Source organism: Hyla sarda, chromosome 3 (assembly GCF_029499605.1).
Source record: "Hyla sarda isolate aHylSar1 chromosome 3, aHylSar1.hap1, whole genome shotgun sequence".
Lineage (NCBI taxonomy): Eukaryota > Metazoa > Chordata > Amphibia > Anura > Hylidae > Hyla > Hyla sarda.
This window is the reverse complement of record NC_079191.1, coordinates 214,790,606-214,812,857: the sequence shown is the minus strand read 5'-3', so window position 1 is coordinate 214,812,857 and position 22,252 is coordinate 214,790,606. Positions and strand designations below refer to the sequence as shown.

At 42.0% G+C, this 22,252-nt stretch overlaps 2 protein-coding genes across 15 annotated transcripts in view; one reads left to right on the top strand and one right to left on the bottom strand.

The window, feature by feature from the left end:
* Positions 1-7,224: 7,224 nt before the first annotated feature.
* SMIM8 (small integral membrane protein 8) lies at positions 7,225-11,634 on the bottom strand. 4 transcript variants are annotated; one of them, XM_056566062.1, is made up of 4 exons: positions 11,525-11,634; positions 10,439-10,484; positions 8,311-8,504; positions 7,225-7,550 (listed from the first exon to the last, which is right to left on the bottom strand). In XM_056566062.1, exons 3-4 carry the CDS (start codon positions 8,467-8,469, stop codon positions 7,392-7,394), a joined length of 318 nt encoding a protein of 105 aa, XP_056422037.1. In that variant the 5' UTR covers positions 8,470-8,504; positions 10,439-10,484; positions 11,525-11,634; the 3' UTR covers positions 7,225-7,391. The 4 variants fall into 4 exon arrangements, with proteins under 4 accessions (XP_056422037.1, XP_056422038.1, XP_056422039.1 ...); XM_056566063.1 differs by having other exon boundaries at positions 11,451-11,542; XM_056566064.1 differs by lacking the exon at positions 11,525-11,634 and adding an exon at positions 11,336-11,427.
* GJB7 (gap junction protein beta 7) overlaps positions 11,599-22,252 on the top strand; it is a 66,687-nt gene continuing 56,033 nt past the window's right edge. For 6 of the 11 annotated variants that reach the window (XM_056566057.1, XM_056566053.1, XM_056566052.1 and 3 more), the window contains exons 1-2: positions 11,640-11,769; positions 14,580-14,709. The gene's annotated coding sequence lies outside the window, so the exon portion shown is untranslated. Of the gene's footprint in view, positions 11,770-14,579; positions 14,710-22,094; positions 22,189-22,252 lie in introns of those variants that run through there. The other 5 variants (XM_056566050.1, XM_056566051.1, XM_056566049.1 and 2 more) reach the window with 5 other exon arrangements.

The following is a 22,252-nucleotide window of genomic DNA, read 5'->3' as shown; positions in this document are numbered from 1 at the left end:
AACGCAGCACAAAAAACCAAATGGAATCCTAGCCTTATGGTGTAGAAAAGTCTCAAATTTTTGGTGCAGTGGGATAAAAAGTCACAACATTTTGCACAATAAGTAAACCATAGAAAATAGTGTATGAAAGTGAAATTTCAGGAAATGTGTAACTGCACAAAATGTTTCAAATTCTCTGTGACCACTGAATAAATTTGCCACACCTACACATTAGCAGCACACAAAATAAAAGGTGTACAAAAATGGTTTACCTACTCCAACAATGATAAATACCCCCCGTAACCCTCTCCAAAAAGTCCACATCTCGGAACCCACATTCCAGGATGGCAGGCTGGTTAAAGTCAGGGAGACACGCTTAAAGAAGATGTCCAGCAGTAAGAAATTTATAAATGTCTAATTGCGGGGGGTTCAACTGCTGGGACCCCCGCGATCTTCGTACGGGGCCCTGGCTCTGCTCCTGTATGTGAGGTTGCACACCCAGCATGTCAGCTGGTCGAAAAACGCCCCCCCCTCTATTCATTTCTATAGGAGAGATGCGAACACACGAATGCTGTCTCCGCCTCTCCCATAGAGATAAATGGAGGGGGCGTAATTCAACCAGCTGACATGCTGGCTACGAAGCTCACTCTAGCAGAGCAGAGCCGGGGCCCCATATGGGAGATTGCAGGGGGTCCCAGCAGTCGTTCCTCCCACGATCAGATATTCATCCCCTATGCGCAGGTCATCTTCTTTAACCCCATAAAGGACAAACCCCATTTTGGCCTTAAGGACAAAGCCAGTTGAATTTTTGCATTTTTGTTTTTTCCTCCTTGCCTTCTCGAATTCATAACTTTTTATTTTTTCATCCACAGACCCATACGAAGGCTTGTTTTTTTGTGTGACCAATTGTACTTTGTAATGACACTTTATTTTACCTTAAAATATATGGTGTAACCAAAAAAGATATTTTGTGAGAAAATTGAAAAGAAAAACGCTATTTTTAAAATTTTGGAGGGTTTTGTTTTTACGCAGTGCACTTTACAGTAAAAAATGGCATGTTATTTATTCTGTGGGCCAGTATGATTAAAATGGTACCCACGTGTACATGCTTTACTATTATTGTACTACTTTAACCCCTTAAGGACCAAGCCCATTTTCACCTTAAGGACCAGGCCAATTTTATTTTTGCGTTTTCGTTTTTTCCTCCTCGCCTTCTAAAATCCATAATTTTTATATTTCCTTCTACAGACCCATATAAGGGCTTGTTTTTTGCGTGTCCAATTGTACTTTGTAATGAAACCTCTCATTTTACCATAAAATGTACAGCAAACCCCCAAAAATATTGTTAACATTTTGGAGGGTATCGTTTTCACACTGTAGACTTTACGGTAAAAATGACATGTGTTCATTATTCTGTGGGTGAATATGATTAAAATGATACCCATGGCTAGATACTTCTATATTTTTGTACCGCTTAAAAAAAAATCTAAAACATTTTGTACAAAATCAGTAATCTAAAATCCCCCTATTTTGACCACCTATACCTTTTTCATATATAGGGCGGTATGAGTGCTAATTTTTTTGTGCCGTCATCTGTTCTTTTTATGGATACCGCATTTGAATATATAAAACGTTTATATAATTTTTTTTGGAATAAAATGTGACAAAAAAGCTGCATTTTTGGACTTATTTTTTTTTTCATGCTTACGCCGTTCACCGTACAGGATCATTAACATAATATTTTGATAGTTCGGACATTTACACATGCGGCAATAGCAAATATGTTTACAAAAAATTTTTTTATGCTTTTTGGAGGTAAAATGGGAATAACGGACAATTTTCATTTTTATTGGGAGGAGGGGATTTTCCACTTTTTTTTACTTTTTATTTTTACACTTTTTATGTCCCCATAGGGCACTATCTATAGCAATAATTTGATTGCTAATACTGATCAGTGCTCTGCATAGGACACAGCACTGATCAGTATTATCGGTCATCTTCTGCTCTGGTCTGCTCGATCTCAGACCAGAGCAGGAGATGCAGGGAGACAGACTGAGGCAGGTGAGGGGACCTTCGTGCGCCATTACAGATGATCGGATGGCCGCGGCAGCGCTGCGGGCGATCCGATCATCTATTTTAACATGCGCATTGCCACTGATCACAGCATCTGAGGGGTTAATAGCGGACATCCACATGATCGCAGATGTCGGCCATTACCGGCGGGTCCCCAGCTGCTGATAGCAGCCGGAACCTGTGGTGTATGACGTGAGCACCACTCCGATGATCGCGGTCATACACCGGACGTAAATGTACGTCCTGGTGTGCGAAGTACCGCTAAACCCGGACGTACATTTACGTCCGTGGTCGTTAAAGGGTTAAAAAAAATCTACCTTTTTAACAAAATTTTTATGTTTTAAATCAAATTATTCTGACCTAACTCTCAAATGTTTCCATATACCAGGATGTAAGAGGGCTAATTTTTTGTGCTGTGATCTGTAGTTTTATCAGTACCACTTTTGCGTATGTGTGAATTTTTGATCATTTTTTATTTCATTTTTCTGTGATGTGGCCAAAAAGAAGCAATTTCTGATTTTTATTTCTTTTAACGCCATTCACCGTACGGGACAATTAACATGATATTTTATAGTTCAGACATTAACGCATGGGGCAATAACAAACATGTTTATTAATATTTTTTACACTTTTTAGTAAAATGGGGAAAAGGATCTATTAAAATTTTTTTGGGGGAGGGGCTTTTTCAAATAAAAATAAAAAATTCACATTTATTTTACACTTTTTATTGATTTATATCAATCATTAGATTGCCAATATTGTTCAGTGCTATGCATAGGCACTGATCAGTATTATTGTATTTTTATCTACTTTTCTGGTCTGCTGGAAGGCAGACCAGAAAAGAAGACGCCAGATCAAGGGCTCAGGGAGCAGCCGCAATGTCTGGAGAGCTGCGCATCCGCATGACTCTTGCTCCCTCTGTGTCGGCTTGTAGCAGCGGATTGTTGCTGGCACACGGGCACAGCTGGAGGCATACTTTAGGGACAGGAAGTAACGTATCTGCAGAGTCAAATACGCAGGCGATGCGCTTCCCTTAAGGTCCAGTGTTCAGAGGCTTTTCAGTATATACTGAGTGCTGGTGCCATTTATGTGAATGTTTGTTGTGATCTTATATCCTATTTATGACAATAAAGATCATTCTGTTTTATCCAATTTTGTTGTAAGTGTACATCTTTCTCTGGTCAAAAAGGAAAATTTATAGTATTGTGTTTACATAAGTATCCAGGCCCTTTAGGCTATGTTTATTTCTGCACAGAATTCTGCTTGAAAACTCTGCAGTAAATTCCGCAGAAATGAATTGGCCATTAACTTTAATGAAATTCCTGCAGCAGAAATTCTGCTATGTGAATGGGACAGCGGAATCCCATTGAAGTGTATTAGCTATGAATTCATGCAGAATTTTCATGTGGAATTCCATGCAGAAATTCTGCCATGTGAACATAATTGAAGCAACTTTGGCAATTACATCCTCCTTTTTTCTGCACTCTTCTCTCCAGATTCTTCTAAAGGGAATGTGCCATCAGAAAATTACCTATTGTTTAAGTCACATTTTTATATTAACCATATTTTTAAAGAATTTTTGGTGAGGTTTATAACTTTACATGTTGCTATCTATATTTTATAATAATCCTGAAATCTTGCAGTTCCCATTCTGGCCACTAGGTCTAAAACTAAGCTGAGACTACCTGTTCCCTACAGATCATTTTCCCGTAATGCCTTTCTTCTCAAGAGCACAGTGAAAGGTGACCGAGAACACTGAATCCACCACAATTTAAAGCAGAGCTCTGTATCCTAAAGGGAAACTGTCATCAGTGTCACCTGCCTTAACCTTTAGCATGGGTGACACTGATGATAATGATATGACCATAAAGAGAAGATGCACTCACCACATCTTGTTGAAGGTTTTCTGTTTATTGCAGTGCAAAAACACATAAGACCGTTGCAGCCCGTGATGGGAGTTAGTGCAGGACGCTGTGGACGTCTAAAGGTGTAACAGCTGTTTCACCCGCACATGCAGGCTTTGTCAGACCATCGTGGACTGATGAAGCCCGCACGCGTGGGTGAAACAGCTGTCACACCTTTAGATGTCTGCAGCGTCCTGCACTAACTCCCATCACTGGCTGCAATGGTCCAGTATGGACATATTCTTACATTGCGTTAAGTCTGGAATTGTGTACGAGGCCCGGTCAGAGTACAGCGCAAGAGGGGGCTATTTTATTTGCTACACCAGCTGTACTAAGCATAGCTATATCCACCTTGCATCACTGATGATAATGATACTTTACCTACCCCTGATCTATGGTCCCATTCGTCTGTTATTTTCTTTAATCTGGCGGAAGGCTTGGTGCAAGGCAGGAGCACTGTGACGTCAGCGCGCTCCTACCTTGCACCAAGCCTGCCACCAGATTAAAGACGATAACAAACAAGACCATAGTTTAGGGATACAGGAGTAGGTAAGTATGGTTTTTATCAGTGTCACCCGCACTAACTGTCTGTACCAACAGGTTAATGTGGGTGACCGTGATGACAGATTCCCTTTAAGCTGTCAGGAAGGATGGAGACCATCAGTGAATAGCCATTTTCAGGTTTCTTCAGAAAAATTTAGTTCAGGTTGGGCCACCATTTAATAAATTTGGCACAACTACACATTACCACCACACAAATGAAAGGTGTAGTAAAATCATTTGCCTACACAACCCTTGATAAATTCTAATTGGTTGCTCCGGGCAACTGCTTGACTTTTCCTCTGCACCGATTTTGATAAATCTTCCCATGATCTCTATAGCTCAGCCACAGTGACCATCAGGTTCTTAATCACCTCTCTTACCATGTCCCTTCTCCCCTGATTACGAAGTTTAGTGGGGCAGCCAGCTCTAGGGAGCATCCTGGTTGTTCCAAACTTTTTCCACTTAAGAATTATAGAGGCTGATATGCTCTTAGGAATTTTTTTTGTACCCCTCTCAAGATCTGTGGCTTCACACAATGCTATTGGCCCGATGCCGCAATAACAGAGGCTGTGGAGGAGTGAGGAAGGTAAGTAGAGGATTTTCAGACTGCCTAGACATGTCTTAAAAGAGTAGTCTAGTGAAAAATAACTTATCCAAGGATAGAGGATAAGTTATAAATCGCGGGGGATCTGAGCGCTGGGACCCCCCGCGATCTACTGCACAGGGTTCCGTCAGTTTACGGAAGCTGATGTCCGACCCCAGCAGGAAGCCCCTCCATGTATCTCTATGGGGTACACAGAGGGGCATGTCGGCCGGCGCTCCGTGCGGAGGTCGGCACGCCCCTTCCAGCCGACTGCCGGGACCCCGTAAAAGGAGATTGGAGATGAAAAAAAAGTCGCACATGATAAATTCGTGACCACTGCAGGATATCAACTGAAATCATGACTTGGTATGTTCCTTTTAAAAATAACCTTCTATAGCAAAAGTCACAATGAAAAGTCTCAAAACAGCATCTAAAAGACTGTGCGACAAATGTACACCACAAAACCAAACTTAACTTCCCCCCATTGTTCCAATATGATCGGGGGGGTCAATTATATCCCCCATATTCTAGTCAAGTCTACTAAATGAAGGGCTGAGTCCAGAAAAGTAATTTACTTACTTAAAGGTGGTTGTCCAGAATAAGAAAAATACAGCTGCTTTATCCCACAAACATGTTTTTTGTTTTTTATAATTATTATTAGTAGTAGCATATGTGCTCAAGGCGAAGTTGAATAAGACCAAATTTTCCCAGCCTCCTTTCTCAAACTGGTTCTGAAAGCAGCATTGTATAATCATACATTACAAACACTAGAGCCAAATGGATTAAATGCAGAAACATTATGAAATATCACATTTTTCTGTACAATTATTTCTTATAAATATATACCAATTTTATAACATTTTGATCTGTTATTTTATTTTCCTGAACAAAGTACAGGTCACACGGTCCTAAAATGCTGCAAATGTTCCAGTGGTAGTCTGCAGCATCAAATTACTGTGGATTTTCACTAATCCATTTTGAATAAAAAAAATAAAAATAAAAAATAAAAAGTAATAATTTTTATACTTAGTATAAAGCTCCCACTGACCTCATTATTCCCTAGGACTTCCCATTTTCAATAGGGGAACCATTTTATGCCTTTCATGAAAAATAACAGCTCACTGCATTTCCAGGGTACGTCTTTTAATGCTCCCAACAGCAGAATATGTCCAAAATTATCGGGCTACTCCTGATCCCATGACTTGCTGGCAGACTATCACGATCATGAGAAAGAGTTGCTGGAAGTCCCATAGACTTGTATGAGTCTCCAACTGAGTCTCCAGATCACGACAGCCTGCCAGCAAGTCACAGAAGAGGCCCAACATAGTGGGGATAATTAGAAGGTAACATATTGCTCAAGTATGTATCAATACTAGAGATGAGCGAACTTCCAGTAAATTCGATTCGTCACGAACTTCTCAGCTCGGCAGTTGATGCCTTATCCTGCATAAATTAGTTCAGCTTTCCGGTGCTCCAGTGGGCTGGAAAAGGTGGATACAGTCCTAGGAAAGAGTCTCCTAGGACTGTATCCACCTTTTCCAGCTCACGGGAGCACCTGAAAGCTGAACTAATTTATGCAGGAAAAGTCACAACTGCCGAGCTGAGAAGTTCGTGACGAATCAAATTTACTGGAAGTTCGCTCATCTCTAATCAATACCTATAAGTCCATTTACACATATATAACCTCAATTAGCCCTCTATTTCTGAGGTATACAATAAAGAAACCTGCAGAGGTGTAAACTGGTTATACTGTGGCACAGACTGGCATATTGAGGTTATACCAACTCTACAATTGTTAAATGTCTGACCTCCACCGATCCTGATAATAAAGGGATTACAGCACTGGTAAAGTACCGTCTGTCTCCCTTCTAAGTTTTACGCACGAACTACCAAGTGTCGCTAGACCAATTCAAAAGAATAAGGCCATAATACAGTTTCATGCACAGTATGGGGCCAGGGCACTGATGTACACAGAAAAAATAGAACAAAGATCACTGCTACAGTAGCAATGCATCCCCTCCATTCTCAGTAGACATTTGCGAGGTCAGAGCCCCACCAACCATATCCAAGCCACGGGCTGTCACTTTGTATTACAGGAAGTCCTAATCAGAATCCACAGTAGGGAATACAGAGCCCAAAGCCTTCACTGGGTATTATTTTATCTTTTTCATGCACGTCACACATTCCCTGTATCACAGATCTGGAATTTGTTTATAAATATTGTTTCTCTTATTTTACAGCCTCATTTTTTGCTATTGATGGCCAACTCTAAAGTTTGTCCAGAGGGAGCACAATGGACTCTTAGTAAGTCAGTCCCACTTTGATGTTTTTCTTCTAGTGTATCTGTTTCCTTCACTGTCAACTGCTTCATAGACATCTCTCTTATTTTCCTCTGTTGCATGTAAATAGGCAATATAGGCAACACACATTGTAATGGAGAAGAGTCCAAATGCCATAACAGGCTTGTTCTGAAAAAAAAAAAAAAACAATAAAAAACAGACAGGTTAGTATTTTCCTGTAATAGCATATACAGATTATTGTTGCTTGTACTATTGATTCATGGAAAGCTGTTTATTTTGTAACGGCTGTGCATAGTACTACACCTCAGTCCATTCACTTTCATAGCAACAATGAACTGCTAAACCAGGCACAGCCACTATAAAATAAAAGGGGAGGTGTTAGTCCAGCCCCCATCATTCCACTAATTTGCCAAATGTCAGATCCCCACCAATGTGATACTGATATTTACCAAGTAATGAAGCAATTTGCTTGTCATAACTAATTTACACAGTGAACAGTTTACATTTCATGACATGCTATAATGGTGAGTGGCAGCTGCAGGCACAGACTGGCCAAGGCAATTATATACCATACTTACTGGCCAGTGATCTAACAGGCATTTCCTTATACCGGCTACTTGTATTTTTTTTTAAAGGTGTACTCCGCCCCTAGACATCTTATCCCCTATCCAAAGGATAGGGGATAAGATGTCTGATCGCGGGGATCTCGCCTCTGGGGACCCCCGCGTCACCCCTGTACAGGAGCGATCAGCAGCCTGGAGCTCTGTTTGTGATGAGACATATTATCCCCTATCCTTTGGAGAGGGGATAAGATGTCTAGAAGCGGAGTACCCCTTTAAGGGGTATTCCTGGCAAAACTTTCTAATTAAATTAAGGACAGGGGTTTTAAGTAGGGGGAAAAAAAATTATATATATATATATTTCTTACAGGTTTGATAAACAACTCAGGGTTAACAGCTCGAAATAGGCTGGTTGTCTGCACCCCTCTAAATCCAGGTGTCCGATATTCCTTCTCTTTTGGGGCGTTACTTTTTATACCAGAAGGCTCAGAAGATGGTGGTGGTGGTGATGATGAGGACGACGACATCTTCACGGTTACGTGGAATATGCTTAACTTGCCGTCTGATACACACACCAAGAAAACATGGAAATAAACCAATAGATCAGACAAAGAACTAAAGAATTTAGTAATACAATATGGACAAAAGTCTTATAAAGCCGAATAAGCCATTTCTTTTGCTCAGCACCAAAAATCTCAAATAATGGGGCTTTGGCTACGAAACAATGTGGATAAATATAAATAAAATATAAAAAAAATGCCCGTCCCCGTATTACATTGTAAAATATGAAAATTGTCAGAGCTGGGTCCTGTCCCATCGCCTTCCCCAGCAGGCAGCTAAAACTGGGAGTACAGGTTATACACATGAGTACACATTACTTATTCTACTGCTCAACCAGAATGACCATGGAGTTTCCCTCGCTATTGTTAGAAGACGCTATAGAGTACACACCTAAGGGTATGGTAACAGCAAGAGAAAAACTGGAGTGATTTTCCCACAGCAACCAATCACAGCTCAGCTTTCACTTTACCAGAGCTCGTTAGCTGAGCTGTGATTGGTTGCTGTGGGAAAATAACTACAGTTTTTCTCTCACACAGTTTGATAAATCTGGGCCGATGTGTCATTTTGTGCGCATGGTCTGACATGACAGGCTGAATCCTCTTCCCTTTAACCTCTGCAGCAATGTCTTTGTCATGAAGTGCCTAGCTGGACTTCCAGTGACCAAATAGTGTGAGAGAAATACATTTAAGTAGGGATGCCCAATACCATTTTTTTTAAGACCAAGTATAAGTACCGATACTTCAATTCTAGTACTCACCAATACCAAGTATGAGTACTTATATTTTAAAGGGAATCTAAAAGCAGGATGACGCGGTTTCTGGCGCTGCTTACTGTGCTGATATGTGGGTCCTTGTTGTGTACAATGGAGGCGGCTGCTGTAATATGAGCCAAGATTTCTCTCTTCTCCATTGGGCAGAACAGGGAATTTGCATTGGCGGCGAGAACGATGACTGATGATCACATGGTGAGCAGCGGCAGAAACCGGGTCACCTGCACTATCTACCCATAAATTCAAGTTAATGTAAGTGACTCTGCTGTAAGATTGCCTTTAATAGTAGGTAGTATCCCCTTGCAGACATTTGCAGCCCCCCCCTGTAGAACGCGGCCCCCCCTTGTAGACAGCCCCCCCCTGTAGAAATTAGTAGCAGCCCCCTTGCAGACAACAGCCCCCCCCCCCCCTTTACACCACAGGGCCCCCCTGTAGACGTTAGTAGCAGCCCTCCTGTAGACCGCAGCCCCCCCCCCCCCCCCCTTGTAGACAGCTCACCTGCGACTTTCCTCTGACGGGTGCTACCGCTCCGCTGCCCCGTTCTCCCGTCCTCATCATGGCGTCCTATGGAGGAGCATGTGACATACACGTCACTCTGCTTCCTCTGTAGCGTTACGCTGGGCACAGTGGAGGAGGTGAAGTGACGTGTGTGTCACATGCTCCTCCATGGAACGTCATGATGCGGATGGGGATGGAAGAACGGGACAGCAGGTATCGGATTTGATATTGATAAGTCCCCAATACCATGGAAATGGCTAGTATCGGCCCGGATACCGATACTAGTATCAGTACATCCCTAAATTTAAGACATCTGCTCCTCATTCACACGAGAGACCTTGTAACACTAACGGGTCACAACATCGAGGAGGGATGACTAATTAGGCCCAATTTGGACATTTCCACTTAGGGTGCGTTCACACTGCAGAATCTCCGCGAGCAGAGATTCCGTCTGGCGGCCGCCACCAAAAATACTTCAGCGCTAGGGCCACTGAGCCGTCACCATTGACTGTTGTGCAGTGCTCGTGGAATCCGCGCAAAGAATGAACATGTTCTTTCTTTGCACTTAACAATTTGTGCGCCACTGAAATTCTGGAGACCCATTCACACTAATGTTAAGTTCACAGTGGAATTCCGTAGCGTGAACGCACACTTAGGGGTGTACTCACTTTTGTTGCCAAGGATTAGACATTCATTGTTGTGTGTTGAGTTATTCTGAAAGGACACAACATTAAACACTGTTATACAGAATGTGCACTGACTACATTGTAGCAGAGTGTCATTTCTTCAGTGTTGTCACATGAAAAGATAGAATAAAATATTTACAACTCTGCCCTATACAAAAACAAGAGAGCCATAATATGGGCCCTAAGGCTAAGGTCATGTTAATACACTGCATAAAAGTTAGGTGGTGAAACCAGCCCGAAAACCTTGATACTCTAGGTGCAGATTCTGTAACAAGTACTCAATGTCTCCCTAAGGGTGGGAGTAGATGTAAAACTAGCACAGAGGTTATCCAGGATTAGAAAAACAGAGCTGATTTCTTCACAAAACAGCACCACACCTGTCCTCAGGTTGTGTGTGGTATTGCAGTTCAGTTGAAGTGAAAGGAGCCAAGTTGTTATTTCACACACAACCTGAGGACAGGTATGGTGCTGTTTTTGAAACAGCTCTGATTTCTATTCACACGTGATGTATCCTACGAAGAATGTGAAGCTGCAATCAGTGTTCCCCAACCGATGTGCCTCCAGCTGTTGTAGAAAGCGGCAGTGACGCATTGTGCTGGGTTTGTACACACCAGTCCTATGGACTACCCCCACTAAACTGGAGGCCACAATGGGGTCACCTCCCCTCACACCTTATTACTATCTCCATCAGTGGTCTTCAACCTGCGGACCTCCAGATGTTGCAAAACTACAACTCCCAGCATGCCCGGACAGCCGTTGGCTGTCCGGGCATGCTGGGAGTTGTAGTTTTGCAACATCTGGAGGTCCGCAGGTTGAAGACCACTGATCTAAATTATACAGCAATAATAATAAACCACGTGTTCATAGAACTTCACAGACAAGTCACTTCTCCTATTCCACAAGCAGCCCATATAGCTGCTACCCCGTCGCTCTTCCCCAACCCGCAGCTGTCACACAACTACAACTCCCATAACACCCCGAGAGCCGCAGCAACCGAGTAAGTTGTAGTCTGGCTACAGCGCCGCAGGTCGGGTGCACTGCCATATATGTGCGCGCCAACACATACACCTTATAGCCAGGTCTCCCGGAGGTCACCCGTCACGTGCCCACACTGCCACTCAGCCCTCCTGTACACGCCGAGGTCATGCTGCGCGACACCGGAAGTTAGGGAACCGAGAAAACGTCCAAAAGTATGCAGCGACATCTAGTGGCTGGAGCATAAACAGCTCCTCACTCTGGATTCGTCAGAGCAGGATAGGGAAAGGAAGGGCATCAGGTCAGAGGTCAAAAAGTAGAAAAACATCACATGGCCAGTAGGTGGCACTGAAGCTCCGCCATAAAATTAGTTTAATCCCTTCAGGACGCATCCCATTCTAATTTTTGCGCCTCCTTTTTTTTTCCTCCTTGCCTTCTAAGAGCCATAACTCCCCCCCCCCCCACCTGCATTTTTGACACTTAGTTTTATCATATTTTATTTTGGCAGGGGGCATTTGTACAGTAAAACTGACATCTGCACTTTCTATCTGTACCACTTTTTAGATGGAACTTTTTGGTCACTTTTTATTTTTTTCTGACCTATAATATGGCCAATAATGAGCAATTTTCACTTTCTCTGTGCGGGAATATGAACTCCTATTTTAATTGTTTGGACAATTTCGCACAGTGCAATACCAAATATGTTTATGTTTTCAACTTTTTAATTTGTAAAATAGAAAATGGTGATTTCAAGGGGAACTCTGGTACATAAGTTCTTACCACTTATCCACAGGAGTGATCTCCCGCCCAGCAACCTGGCTCTCATGCACTGAGCGACCTCTGCTCTATGCACGGATTACTGTTGACCAGCACACGGAGCATTGGCCGACTCTCCTCCTCCATGTATCTGTATGGGAGAGATACAGTGCTAGTGTATCTTCCGCTTTCCCATAGAGATACATGGAGGGAGCAGGTCGTCCATTGCTTTGCGCGGTGGTCAACAGTAATCCGTGCATCCGTGGTTCCAGGCAAGAGTTCCCCTTAAAATTTTCATTAGGGGAGAACATACACTTACATGCTGTTATAAATGATGAAAATGAAAGACCTTTTTTTAATATGGTTGAATATTTAAAGGGGTTATCCAGGAAAAATGTGTATATATATATATATATATATATATATATATATATATATCAACTGGCTCCAGAAGGTTAAACAGATTTGTAAATTACTTCTATTAAAAAATCGTAATCCTTTCAGTACTTATGAGCTTCTGAAGTTAAGGTTGCTCTTTTCTGTCTAAGTGCTCTCTGATGACACGTGTCTCGGGAACCGCCCAGTTTAGAAGGGTTTGCTATGGGGATTTGCTTCTAAACTGGGCAGTTCCCGAGACACGTGTCATCAGAGAGCACTTAGACAGAAAAGAACAAGCTTAACTTCAGAAGCTCATAAGTACTGAAAGGATTAAGATTTTTTAATAGAAGTAATTTACAAGTCTGTTTAACTTTCTGGAGCCAGTTGATATATAAAAAAAAGTTTTTTCCTGGATAACCCCTTTAATAAAGAAACCGGCTCCTGAAAATCCCACCACTAGGGGTTGCCATACCTACTGGGACACTAACCAGTCCTACAGAAGCAGGCTTGTAAATGAGTTATAGACGACTCATGGACAAGGCGTAGATAAAAGATGACTCGTGGACAAGGCTGAGTTAAGAGATGACTCATGGACAAGGCGTAGATAAGAGATGACTCATGGACAAGGCTGAGTTAAGAGATGACTCGTGGACAAGGCTGAGTTAAGAGATGACTCATGGACAAGGCGTAGATAAGAGATGACTCATGGACAAGGCTGAGTTAAGAGATGACTCATGGACAAGGCGTAGATAAAAGATGACTCGTGGACAAGGCTGAGTTAAGAGATGACTCATGGACAAGGCGTAGATAAGAGATGACTCATGGACAAGGCTGAGTTAAGAGATGACTCATGGACAAGGCGTAGATAAAAGATGACTCGTGGACAAGGCTGAGTTAAGAGATGACTCATGGACAAGGCGTAGATAAGAGATGACTCGTGGACAAGGCTGAGTTAAGAGATGACTCATGGACAAGGCGTAGATAAGAGATGACTCATGGACAAGGCTGAGTTAAGAGATGACTCATGGACAAGGCGTAGATAAGAGATGACTCATGGACAAGGCTGAGTTAAGAGATGACTCATGGACAAGGCGTAGATAAGAGATGACTCATGGACAAGGCTGAGTTAAGAGATGACTCATGGACAAGGCGTAGATAAAAGATGACTCGTGGACAAGGCTGAGTTAAGAGATGACTCATGGACAAGGCGTACATAAAAGATGACTCGTGGACAAGGCTGAGTTAAGAGATGACTCATGGACGAGGCGTAGATAAGAGATGACTCATGGACAAGGCTGAGTTAAGAGATGACTCATGGACAAGGCGTAGATAAAAGATGACTCGTGGACAAGGCTGAGTTAAGAGATGACTCATGGACAAGGCGTAGATAAGAGATGACTCATGGACAAGGCTGAGTTAAGAGATGACTCATGGACAAGGCGTAGATAAAAGATGACTCGTGGACAAGGCTGAGTTAAGAGATGACTCATGGACGAGGCGTAGATAAGAGATGACTCGTGGACAAGGCTGAGTTAAGAGATGACTCATGGACAAGGCTGCATGAGCAGACGCACCAATCACTTCCCACCACAAGGTAGGGATATGTCCCCTTCCCCTAAGAGGATTTCTAAGGCTAGGTTCACAGGTTCTCCCGGCTCACTATTCTCCCGCTGCTAAATGGACCATACTAACAAAGGGATGCCATTTTTTAATCCGTTTGCCTCCTTGATTGGTTGCTCAGACATCTTTTGAGCATGCTCAGAAATAATAACGGATCAAAAACAGATTGAAAAAAAAAACCGCATACAAAGGGATGACATTACAGACTCATCCGTTGGCCATAGACTTCACTGTTAAATTTCATTTATCCTTTTCTAATCTTTTATTTTTAACAGAGAAAAAAAATACTGCATGCAACGTCTTTTCTCCTCTAAAAATAACGGAATAGGGACCAAACAAGTGCAAACGGGTGACAAATTATTTATTTATTTATTTATTTATTTATTTCTGACAGGTACACTCTATAGGGACAGCAGAATGGAAAGTTTGTGTAGAAAGTGGGGAATAGGGAAAGGGTGTGCTGGAAGAAAATCTGTGCGCCCTGCAGCTTTGTGAAGAGACGTGCTGTGCAGCTGGAAATTGTGGTACTTTTTCACTGGATGTAATTTGTTTTATATAGATCAGGATCCTGAAGCTGTGACACCTGTCTTTATAAATATTAATATATCACATTAAGGTTTTCCGTAAAGACAGAGGGGGTCTGTTTTTAGTAAATATATACCATGTGCTGTCTACCGCCTCCCTTATTTATGGTGAAACAGAAGTAAGGAGGAGCACATTTTTGCAGCATGAAAGCACATGAGTAGCGTTACGAATAAACATTAACTTTGCCTTAACCTTAAAGGGGTACTCCGGGGGAAAAATTTTTTTTTATTTAAATCAACTGGTGCCAGAAAGTTAAACAGATTTTTACATGACTTCTATTAAAAAAATCTTTACCCTTGCAGTACTTTTTAGCAGCTGTATGCTACAGAGGAAATTCTTTTCTTTTGACCCGGATAGAGGTGTCAGCAGAGAGCACTGTGGACAAGACAAAAAAGAAATTCAAAAAGAAAAGAATTTCCTCTGTCACATACAGCTGCTTAAAAGTACTGGAAGGGTAAAGATTTTTTAATAGAAGTCATTTACAAATCTATTTAACTTTCTGGCACCAGTTGATTTAAAAATAAGTTTTCCACTGGAGTACCCCTTTAACTAACAACATCTAGGACAGAACTATGTTTCTGTAAGCAAATGACATCTAGCACTTATCCGTACCAAAAATGTTACCATAACCAGAGATAATTTCAACTGACAGACAGTGTATGCTGGGAGTTGTAGTTTTGCAACAGCTGGAGGCACACTGCTGCAGAAACACTGAGTTATTCTGTTACCTAACTCAGTGTTTCCCCACCAGTGTGCCTCCAGCTGTTGCAAAACTACAAATCCCAGCATGCACGGTCTGTCAGTGCATGCTGGGGGTTGTAGTTTTGCAACAGATGGAGGTTTGTGACTCCCCATGTGAATGTACAAGGTGCATTCACACGGGCAGGTTTACAGTGAGTTTCTCAATGCAAGTTTGAGTTGCGGCAAATTTTCCGCCGCAGCTCAAACTCCCAGCAGGTAACTCGCTGTAAACCCAACTGTGTGAATGTACCCCAAATACACTACACTACACAAAATAAAGAGTAAAACACTATATACACACACCGTTACACCTTTACAAATTAAAAATGTCTCATATGGCACTGTTTCCAAAGCGGAGCCTCCAGCTGTTGAAAAACAACAACTCCCAGCATTGCCGGACAGCCGTTGGAAAACACTGCCGTAGGGTATTTTTGGAGGCAAACGCCACGCCTGCATCCGGGTCCGCTTCCATGCAAATCCCTAATTTAGGCCTCAAATGCGCATGGCGCTCTCTCACTCTGGAGCCCTGTCATATTTCAAGGCAACTGTTTAGTGTCACATATGGGGTATTTCTGTACTTGGGAGAAAATGCGTTAAAATTTTTTTCCATTTGCCCCTATGAAAAGAAAAAGTTGGGCTCTACACCAGCATGCTAGTGTAAAAAAAAAAATTTTTTATACTAACAAGCTGGTGTTGCCCCAAACTTTTCATTTTCACAATAGGTAAAAGGAATAAAAGACCCCCAAAATTTGTAACAATTTCTCCTGAATACAGAAATACCCCAAAGTGCTCTGCGGGCGCACAACAGGGCTCAGTAGTGAGCGCACACCATGTACATTTGAGGCCTATGTGGCTGATAGTTGCTGCGGTTCTGAAATAAGCGCAAAAAAAAAAGTGACACCATTTTGGAAACTACACCCCTCAAGGAACGTAACAAGGGGTGCAGTAAACCTTAACATTCCACAGGTGTTTGACGAATTTTTGTTAAAGTTGGATGTGAAAATGAAAAATTAAATTTTTTCACTAAAATGCTGATGCTACCCCAAATTTTTCATTTTCACAAGGTGTAATAGGAAAAAAAGCCCCCCAAAATTTGTATGTGGACATAAAGTGCTCTGCGGGCGCACTACAGGGCTCAGAAGGGAAGGAGCAAAATATGTTTTTTTGAACAGAGAATTTGGCTGGAATTGAAGGCCTTGGACGCTTTTGGAGAGAGAATATGGTTGGAATGGAAGTGGGGGGCCATGTGCATTTACAAAGTCCCCACGCTGCCAAAACAGTGGACCCCATTTTGGAAACTACATCCCTCACGGAATGTAACAAGGTGTGTAGTGAGCATTTACACCCCACAGGTGTCTGACAGATTTTTTGAACAGTGGTCCGTGAAAATGAAAAAATACATTTTTCATTTGCACAGCCCACTGTTCCAAAGATCTGTCAAACACCAGTGCGGTGTAAATGCTCCATGCACCCCTTATTACATTCTGTGAGGGGTGTTGTTTCTGAAATGGCATCACAGGTGTGGGGTCCACTGTTCTGGCAGCACGGGGGCTTTGTAAACGCACATGGCCCCCGATTTCCATTCCAACCAAATTCTCTCTCCAAAAGCCCAAAAGCGCTCCTTCTCTTCTGAGCCCTGTAGTGCGCCCGCAGAGCACTTTATATCCACGTATTTCCATACGCAGAAGAAATGGTGTTACAAAATTCGCTCTCCAAAAGCCATTGTCGCTCCTTCCCTTCTGAGGGATTTTTCTCCTATTACCCCTTGTGAAAATGAAAAATTTGGGGTAACACCAGCATTATAGTGAAAAAAATCTAATTTTTATTTTTAAGTCTAACTTAAGCGAAAATTTGTCAAACACCCATGGGGTGTAAATGCTCACTGTACCTATAGTTTCCCAAATAGTGTGCCATGTGTTTTTTTTTTTGCTGTTCTGGCACCATGGGGGATTCCTAAATGCGACATGCCCCCCAAAAACCATTTCAGCAAAATTCGCTCTCCAAAAGCCCATTGTCGCTCCTTCCCTTCTGAGCCCTCTACTGCGCCCGCCGAACACTTGACATACACATATGTTGTATTCCCTTACTCAAGAGAAATTGGGTTACAAATTTTGGGGGTATTTTTTTCCTTTTACCCCATATAAAAATGAAAACTTGTAAAACATGGGGCTACAAGAACATGTTTGTGTAAAACATTTTAATTTAGAATTTCCTGTAAAACACCTAAAGGTTTACCAAACTTTCTGAATGTCATTTTGAATACTTTGAGGGATACAGTTTTCATAATGGGGTCAGTTATGGGGGATTTCAAACATTCAAACACTTTAAAACTGAACTGGTCCCTGAAAAATTCAGATATTGAAATTTTCGTGAAAAATTTGGAAAGTACTGCAAAACTTTAAAGCCCTCTAATGTCTTCAAGAAGTAAAAACATGCCAACTTTATGATGCAAGCTCCATTTTCCTTACAAGCATGTCCATTTTCCTTACAAGAAGAGTGTTTCAAAGTTAGAAAAATGCAAAAAATTTAAATTTTTCATGAAATGTGGGAATTTTTCACCAAGAAATTATGCAAGTATCGACAAAAATTTACCACTAACGTAAAGTAGAATATGTCACGAAAAACTGTCTTGGAATCAAATTCATAAGTAAAAGCATCCTAGAGTTATTAATGCATAAAGTGACAGTGGTCAGATGTGCAAAAATTGCGCTAGTCCTTTATGGGGTACTCCGGCCTCACGGAGCAAAGATCAGTCCATGTCTGAAGACTCACGATCACAGGGCCGGAGTATCGTGATAACCAATCAATTACTCCTAAGTGTCTCAGGGCAAAACAATGAAAATTACAATTTTAGGGACAAGTCCCCAAGGACTGCCCTAAACTAGAGACTACTTAACTAAATTATTAAAACTTAACTTTTATTACAACCACTTAATTATAAATTGTGCTTTTGGTACCATAGTGAAAAAATGTTAAAAAGTCCGGTCATCCACTGTGTGACTACAAAATAGGTCAATATTGCCCATATGCCTTGTGATCAGTGTCACAGTGGGAAAGTCTAGCTCGCCCAGACAGTGTCGCCACCGCTGACTAGAGAAATTCCCACCCTATTCAAGTATTACTTTTGTGTCACTAGGATGCCGTTTTATAAAAACATTATAGCCCCTCCTGCTAACGTTTCGCCAGCGTACCCTGGCTTTTTCGCTCCCTCAATGCAAGTCTGTGGGAGGGGCGTGGTGGCTGTCACGATCAGGCATCTTATCCTCTATCCTTTGAATAGGGGATAAGATGTCTTAGGGCTGGAGTACCCCTTTAAGGTGAAATTCAGCTTTGTTCTTTAGGGGCAAAGTGTCCATGATAATGATTTTATATTTATATGTTAATCTATAGACTTTGATGACTTATAATCTTTATGATTTATTATGTTTTTCCATATTGTCTGCCAAAAACATTGGCTGTCCATAAATTATTGAAACGTTGTCCAGGAAAAAGAGAGAAATTCCAGTTGCCAACCCTGCTTAACCCCTTAAGGACCCTTGACGTTCGCCTACGTCATGACACCCTGGTACTTAAGGACCTATGATGTAGGCGTACATCATGGAGAATTCCGGCCCCCGCCGCGTGCCGGGCGGGGATCGGACCGGGATGCCTGCTGAAATCATTCAGCAGGCACTCCGTGCAAACACCCAGGGGGGTCATCAGACCCCCCCCACCCCCCATGTCGGTGATCGCGGCAAATCGCAAGTGAATTCACACTTGCGATTTGCGCGATTACGGGTCTATGGTGACCCGGAATATTTGGGGGATCGCGGTTGTCTAAGACACCTATGATCCCCCTGAAGGGATAGGAGTGAGGTTGCAGGGGTGCCACCCCTCCTATCCCTGCTATTGGTCGCAAGAAGCGATGACCAATAGCAGATCGGGGGCGGGGGGGGTTAACTTTTGTTTTCCCCTTCCTGCCCACCCACAATAGGCGGGGCAGGACGGAGAAACGACGAGGACCGGTGCCGAAGATCCACTTACCCATCCGGGCGGGCGTCGGAGGCAGCGGGCGACGAAGATCGGCGGGCGGCGATGTCGTGCGGCTGGATCGTACGGAAGCCGGTGAGTTGCCTTGCAACATCTGGAGGGTACAGTTTGAGACCACTATACAGTGGTCTCTAACTGTAGCCCTCCAGATCTTGCAAAACTACAACTCCTAGCATGCCCAAACAGCTGTTTGCTGTCTGGGCATGCTGGGATTTGTAGTTTTGCAACAGCTGGAGGACCACAGTTTGGAGATCACTTTGCATTGTTCTCTAAAACTGTAGCCCTCCAGATGTTGCAAAACTGCAAATCCCAGCATGCCCAAACAGCAAACAGCTGTCTCGGCATGCTGGGAGTTGTAGTTGCGTACCTCCAGCTATTGCATAACTACATCTCCCAGCATGCCCTTCGGCGATCAGTACATGCTGGGAGTTGTAGTTTTGCAACAGCTGGTGGCACACTGGTTGGAAAATACTGAGTTAGGTAACAGAACCTAACTGAAGGTTTTCCAACCAGTGTGCCTTCAGCTGTTGCAAAAGTACAACTCCCAGCATGCACGGTCTGTCAGTACATGCTGGGAGTTGTAGTTTTGAAACAGCTGGAGGTTTGCCCCCCCATGTGAACTTACAGGGTACATTCACACGGCCAGGTTTAAAGTAAGTTTCCTGCTTCAAGTTTGGGCTACGGCAAATTTTTCGCCGCACCGCAAACTCCTTCGGGAAACTCACCGTAACACGCCAGTGCGAATGTACCCTAAAAAAACTACACTACACTACACTAACACAAAATAAAGGGTAAAACACTACATATACACCCCCTTACACTGTCCCCCAATAAAAATTAAAAACGTATTGTATGGCAGTGTTTCCAAAACGGAGCCTCCAGCTGTTGCAAAACAACAACTCCCAGCATTTCCGGACAGCCACTGACTGTCCAGGCATGCTTCTGAGCATTGTAGTTCGCCCGCAAAGCATTTTACGTCCTAACATGGGGTATTTCCATACTCAGAAGAGATGGGGTTACACATTTTTGGGGGCATTTTGTCCTATTATCCCTTGTAAAAAAAAAAATTTGTAGGGACCCCTTGTTACGTGCCTTGAGGGGTCTAGTTTCCAAAATAGTATGCCATGTGTTTTTTTTTTTGCTGTTCTGGCACCATAGGGGCTTCCTAAATGTGACATGCTCCCCAAAAACCATTTCAGAAAAACTCACTCTCCAAAATCCCACTGTCGCTCCTTCCCTTCTGAGCCCTCTACTGCGCCCGCCGAACACTTGACATACACATATGAGGTATTTTCTTACTCAAGAGAAATTGGGTTACACATTTTAGGAAGATTTCTCTCCTTTCACCCCTTGTAAAAATTCAATAACTGGGTCTACAAGAACATGCCAGTGTAAAAAATGAAGATTTTGAATTTTGTCCTTCAATTTGCTGATATTCCTGTGAAACACCTAAAGGGTTAACAAACCTTTTGAATGTCATTTTTTAATACTTTGAAGGGTGCAGTTTTTATAATGGTGTCATTTGTGGGGTATGTCTAATATGAAGGCCCTTCAAATCCACTTCAAACAGAACTGGTCCCTGAAAAATTTAGATTTTGAAAATTTTGTGAAACGTTGGAAAATTGCTGCTGAACTTTGAAGCCCTCTGATGTCTTCCAAAAGTAAAAACATGTCAACTTTATGATGAAAATATAAAGTAGACATATTGTATATGTGAATCAATATATAATTTATTTGGAATATTTTCCTTTTAAGCAGAGAGCTTCAAAGTAAAAAAAAAAATGCAACATTTTCAATTTTTTCATAAAATTTTGGAATTTTTCACCAAGAAATGATGCAAGTATCAACAAAATTTTACCAGTAACATAAAGTAGAATATGTCACGAAAAAATTATCTCGGAATCAGAATGAAAGGTAAAAGCATTCCAGAGTTATTAATGCTTAAAGTGAAAGTAGTCAGATGTGCAAAAAATGGCCGGGTCCTACAGTGAAAATTGGCTGGGTCCTTAAAGGGTTAAAGGGGTTATCCAGGAAAAACTTATATATATATATATATATATATATATATATATATATATATATATATCAACTGGCTCCAGAAAGTTAAACAGATTTGTAAATTACTTTTATAAAAAAAATCTTAATCCTTTCAGTACTTATGAGCTGATGAAGTTGAGTTGTTCTTTTCTGCCTAAGTGCTCTCTGATGACACGTGTCTCGGGAACTGCCCAGTTTAGAAGCAAATCCCCATAGCAAACCTCTTCTACTCTGTACAGTTCCCGAGACAAGCAGAGATGTCAACAGAGAGCACTGTTGCCAGACAGAAAACAACAACTCAACTTCAGCAGCTGATAATTATTGAAAGGATTAAGATTTTTTATAGAAGTCATTTACAAATCTGTTTAACTTTCTGGAGCCAGTTGATATATAAAAAAAGTTTTTTCCTGGATAACCCCTTTAATATACATCTCAATGTTAACTACAATGTGATTGAATATCTATAATCTGTCAATGATTGGCTGAGCAGGCAGTCAATGCAGAGACAAGTCCATCTGAGAAGTAAAAGGCAGAGTGACGGGCATGGAACCTGAAGACATCACAAGGGACGGCCTGAAAGAGCAAAGTTGTTTTTAAAAGATGTCCTAATGGTTTTATTTTTTAATTTTTTACTTTTAATAGCTTCTCCAGCATAATATAAAAATGCATGTATCC

What these genes read in the sequence shown, in the direction of transcription:
- SMIM8 (XM_056566062.1), bottom strand. Translation starts at nt 8,469, where the DNA reads ATGTCGTCGTCCTCATCATCACCACCACCACCATCTTCTGAGCCTTCT. An exon ending in CTGAGTTGTTTATCAAACCT is followed by an intron (nt 7,551 to 8,310) that starts GTAAGAAATATA and finishes TTTTTTTTTCAG; the next exon opens with AACAAGCCTGTTATGGCATT.